The sequence below is a fragment of the Cebus imitator genome, unplaced genomic scaffold (genome assembly GCF_001604975.1).
Source record: "Cebus imitator isolate Cc_AM_T3 unplaced genomic scaffold, Cebus_imitator-1.0 Scaffold582, whole genome shotgun sequence".
In the NCBI taxonomy this organism is placed as follows: Eukaryota; Metazoa; Chordata; class Mammalia; order Primates; family Cebidae; genus Cebus; species Cebus imitator.
Genome location: NW_016107897.1, coordinates 151410 through 156041, shown reverse-complemented (window position 1 = coordinate 156041; position 4632 = coordinate 151410). Strand labels below are relative to the sequence as shown.

The 4632-nt window shown below is 50.2% G+C and overlaps 1 protein-coding gene across 4 annotated transcripts in view; it reads right to left on the bottom strand.

Annotated features, from left to right (window-relative positions):
• The window catches only part of STARD8 (StAR related lipid transfer domain containing 8), a 77193-nt gene extending 73096 nt beyond the window's left edge, over window positions 1-4097 (bottom strand). For all 4 annotated transcript variants that reach the window (XM_037734196.1, XM_037734198.1, XM_037734199.1 and 1 more), the window contains exon 1: window positions 3831-4097. In XM_037734196.1, the coding sequence (XP_037590124.1) occupies window positions 3831-3875 (45 nt within the window). In that variant the 5' untranslated portion in view covers window positions 3876-4097. The remainder of the gene's footprint in view (window positions 1-3830) is intronic.
• Window positions 4098-4632: the final 535 nt, after the last annotated feature.

Sequence of the window (4632 nt, the reverse complement as noted above, 5' to 3'; positions counted from 1 at the left end):
AAGGAAATTGAGGCTCAGAGAGGAATTGCTCAAAGGTACATAGTTAATATTGTGCCTGTGGGTGTGGGGTGGAATTGAAACCCAAGTTTGTCTGCTTCACCCCTCCTCATACCTCTTCAGTTGATGGAGGGCTCCATATGGTGTGGGAGGGAGGGGGCTCAGTTTCCCTATCAGGACCATGAGAAGTTTGAATAAGATGACCTGAGAGGGCCCCTCAGCTCTGACAGACTCTGTCCCGGCCATTCCCCTCCCCTTAGACCCCTCAGTCTCCCACACTCAGGGGGCCTAGCTCAGAGAGGGAGGGTGGCTCACAGCAGCCCATGCCTTTGACTGAGCTCCCAAGCCCAGAGAGCCTGCCTTTTTTACTGGGGCCTTGAAGCAGCAGCACTGGAAAAGGGAGCACGCAATCCAAGTGTGTGTGTGGATCTGGCAGGCGGCCTCTTAGCCCTGAGATCCAGCCGTGTGTTGATTCACACCTGCCAAGGACATGCGCAACTACAGACCTGTGTGTGTGCATGTGCATACACATGGGCCTTCATGCTGTGTGCATGCTTCTATGTGTCTACAGATTTGTTGGAGATGTGCCTGGCTGTGTCTCTATGTGTCCATCATACTTGTGCGCTGGCGGGTATGTATATGATGTGCCTGTGTGCCTGCCTCTGTATATGCGTGCATATGTGTGTGAGTCTACATCATGCTAGAAATGTGCACTGTCTGTGTGTACATGTGCATTTGCCTGTTTGTGCCAGGTGTATGTGTGTTCATCTCTGTGTGTAAGTGTGTATGCACACTTGAATGGTGTGCCTATGCATATGTATGTGGGGCTGAGTGTGCCCAAATGCACGTGTATGTCCTCTGTGGACATGCACATGAGCAAATGTGTGCATGTGTGCAAATGTCTGGGACCTGGGATAGAGATCCTCAACTTTCTATTGGGGCTGTCCTAGCACACAGTTTTGTTTTGTTTTGTTTTGAGACATGACTCAGTCTGATGGCCAGGCTGGAGTGCAGTGGTGTGATCATGGCTCACTGCAGCCTCGACCTCCCAGGCTCAAGCCATCCTCTTGTCTCAGCCCCACAAGCAGGTGATACAACAGGTATGCACCACCATGCCTGACTAATTTTAAATTTTTTTTGTAGAGACAGAGTCTTACTATGTTGCCCAGGCTGGTCTTGAACTCCTGGAGTCAAGTGATCCACCTGCCTCGGCATCCCAAAATGCTGGGATTACAGGTGTGACACCACACCTATAATTACTATACCTGACCTTCTTCTTCTACTGGCGGCCTCCTCCCCCTCCTCCTCCTCCTCTTTCTCCTCCTCCTCCTTCTTCTTCTTCTTTTGATAGGATCTTGCTCTGTAGTCCAGGCTGTTGGAGTGCAGTGATAAAATCATATAGCACACTGCAGCCTTGAACTCCTAGGCTCAAGCAATCCTCCCACCTTAGTCTCCCAAGTAGCTGGGGCTCTAGGTGTGCATCATGCATCACCACGCCCAGCTATTTTTTAAAAATTTTTAATAAAGGGTCTCACTAGGCTGGTCTGGAACTCCTGGCCTCAATCCTCTCGAATTGGCTTCCCAAAGTACTAGGATTGTAGGCATGAGCCACCGCGCCTAACCTAGCCTAACAGTTTCTAAGAAGCTGACAGGGGTTAGAACATGTTTGCTGGGCATGTGAGAACTTGGGGTAATGCGTGCAAAGAGATTTAAATCCATGCCAAGCACCTAGTACAATTAACCAGGGTAGTGGACAGAGGTGCCTCTCAGGCATCAGACCTCAAAGACACTTTAATTTACCCTTCCCTCATTGTTATCATTCCATCCAGCTCTCCATCGTCTCTTACCCACCCCTCTTCATTTCCACGGCAGCCACCTCCTTCCTGGCCTCTGCATCTCCGCTTGGGCCCCTCCACACCATCCCTACCGACTACTGCTAGAGAGCCTTTTCTAAAACCGTCCACTTACTATATCCCCATTGTACTGAAATCAGCCCCTTATCTACCAAAACAGCAGTCACCAGACTTTCAGATTTCATGGATAAGGAAAACGTTTTTAAATAAATAAATAGGGAAACAATCAGCATGTCGCAAAGTTTGTAATTTTGCTGAGGGCAGACATTTAAAAAATTTCTCACTCATATTTTGTAGGAGAAAGATCATTTGAACCCCCACCCCCACAGGAAGGACACAACAGTCTCCAAATAAAGAATAGTACTTTGAGTTGAATTAATTTAGGTTTATGAAAACTGCATGACATTATCCCTACTCTTCTCTCATTCCACCACAGATAGTTGAAAAATCTCCTTCAGGACGCCCACTAGGTGAGGACCATGAATCCACATACCAGTTCCTAACCCTTTGGGAAGCAGTCCCTGATTCCCCTTCTCCAGCCCCTATCCCCTTTAACCCTGCATTTGAGCCACATCACGAAAGAAGCCCTTCCCCCAGCCCACTACCATCTGACTGCCTCCAAATTCTAGCTCATGAAGTTCCCTCTGGCAGGCATGCCTGGAATGCCCTTCCCCCACTTTTGGACTGACAAACTCTTCTCTTCCTTTAAGCCTCAGGCTCAGCCCAAATGTGACCTCCTGTGAAACTGCTCCACGTCCCTCCCGGTGGAATGGACCTTTCCTTCCTGAAGGTCCCAGAATTCCTTTTATCCTGTCTTGCAGTCAGTCAGGCTAGTCATTTGAAAGTCTTCCTACTGGGTTGAACTGTGGGAAGCCACACAGTGTCAAGAAGGGGTGGACTTAGGAGCTCAGATCCCAGCTCTGCCAGTCACATATGAGCAACCTTGTAAATATCTCTTAACTGTTCACAGTGTCCTTTCCCTATCTATAAAAGCAGGGAAACAATGGGTTGTGCTGAAGATTGCCACCATATGAATGAATTAAAAGTACCTAGGTCTGGTATGTAGTAGATACTAAATAAATATTTGTTTCTTGGTTCTTAAGAGTGGAATCATGCTTTACACACCCTTGTGGGTTCTGCTGTGCTCATGTATCCCGCATGGCCAGGATATAGTAGATACTGAACAAATACTGACAAACTGACTATATAGCACAATGTCTGGCATATAGTAAGTGCCTGGTAAATATTTGTCACTTTTCTTATATTCTCTTTGAAGAAAAGCCATGTCCTTCTTTGTCTTCTTTTAAAAAATGAAGATGGGGGTGTCTCCCTATGTTGCCTAAGCTGGTCTAGAACCCCCAGCCTCAAGCGATCCTCCTGCCTCAGCCTCCCAAAATGCTGGGATTACATACAGGAACCACTGTGTCCAGCCCTTTTTTTGTCTTTGTGTAGCTCCCATGGTGCCTAGCACAGAGTAGGTGCCTTGCTATATGTGGATAGAAATTAATAATAATAACAATAGATACCATTGCTTGTGTGCATACTTCACAGCAGGCATCCTGCTAGGAAGTTTACACTCGTTATCTCCTGGATTTGCATACATTTACTATGTAAACAATAACACCAACTTCATCAACCCATAAGGTTGGTGTCACTATGGTCCTCATTCTAAAGCTGAGAGGAAACTGAGGCTAGTAGAGGTTAAGCATCTTGCGTTGGTGGCAAGATCTGGGAAGCCACAGAGGCAAGTTTTATGATAAATAGCCAACTAGCCGACTTGTTTGTATGGGAATGCAACAGAAGGTCACAGAACTGGTTAAGTGACAAAGGCGAGACTTGAACCCAAGCCTTTCTAACTCCGAGAGTCTCAGGTAGTCTCGGAAGCCCATCTGGTCTGTCTGTCAGCTGGCGCCCAAGGGTCCGCATCTGCCTCCTTCCCCCCTGAGCAGCGGGATGGGCTGCAGCTGGGCTGTCACTTACCTTCACCTTCCTGAAGCAAGACCAGAAAACGTCCAGCAGAGGCATGGTGGTTTGTGGGGAGCTGCTAGGGCCCGCAGGACTGTACCGGGCACGGGCTCCTCCCTCTCTGGGGACGAGGCTAGAGGAGACCCGGAGCTCCGCGAGAGCCAGCCCGGGACCTGCGCTCCATGAGCCGGCCCCGCGAGGGGAGAGGCGGAGAGCAGTGGCTGCCGGGGCTCGGCTGCCGGGGCTCAGCTGCCTGGACAGCGGGCGCCTCCGCCTCTTGGAGGGCCACCGAGGGAGGGATGAAGGGAGGGAGGGAGAGAGGCCGGCTAAGGAGGAGGGACCAGGAGGCGGGTCACTGATTCAAACTCGGCACCGTTAACCAGTTGGCTGGAACGGAACAGCAATGCCAATTGAAATTCCGTGAACATTACAGTTCCCCGGCTCCGGGTGTCCTGCCGGCTCCCCAGCCAGCCCCGCCACCTGCATGCTGGCATTGCCGGCCTGCTTGCTTCTTGGCTAACGCGCCAGCTCTCCTTGGGGACCTCTCATTACGGCCCAGACCACACAGGGCCTATGGAAAGGGTGCCAAGGAAAAGGGGCAAGGAAGGACAGCCCCGGACCCAGCAGAACACAACAAGGTGTGAGTGCAGTCCGAGGAAGAAGAAAAGCTTGCAGCCTTAGGAGTTCCTCTCAGACAGGAGCCCTGGCCCTGCCTCAGTGGATCATTCTCCAGCACTCTAAAGTGAGGACTCGACTCACCGTGGCATCTTGGAGAGGCCCCTTCCTCCTGGGTCTCAGTTTTCCCCGTGATACAATG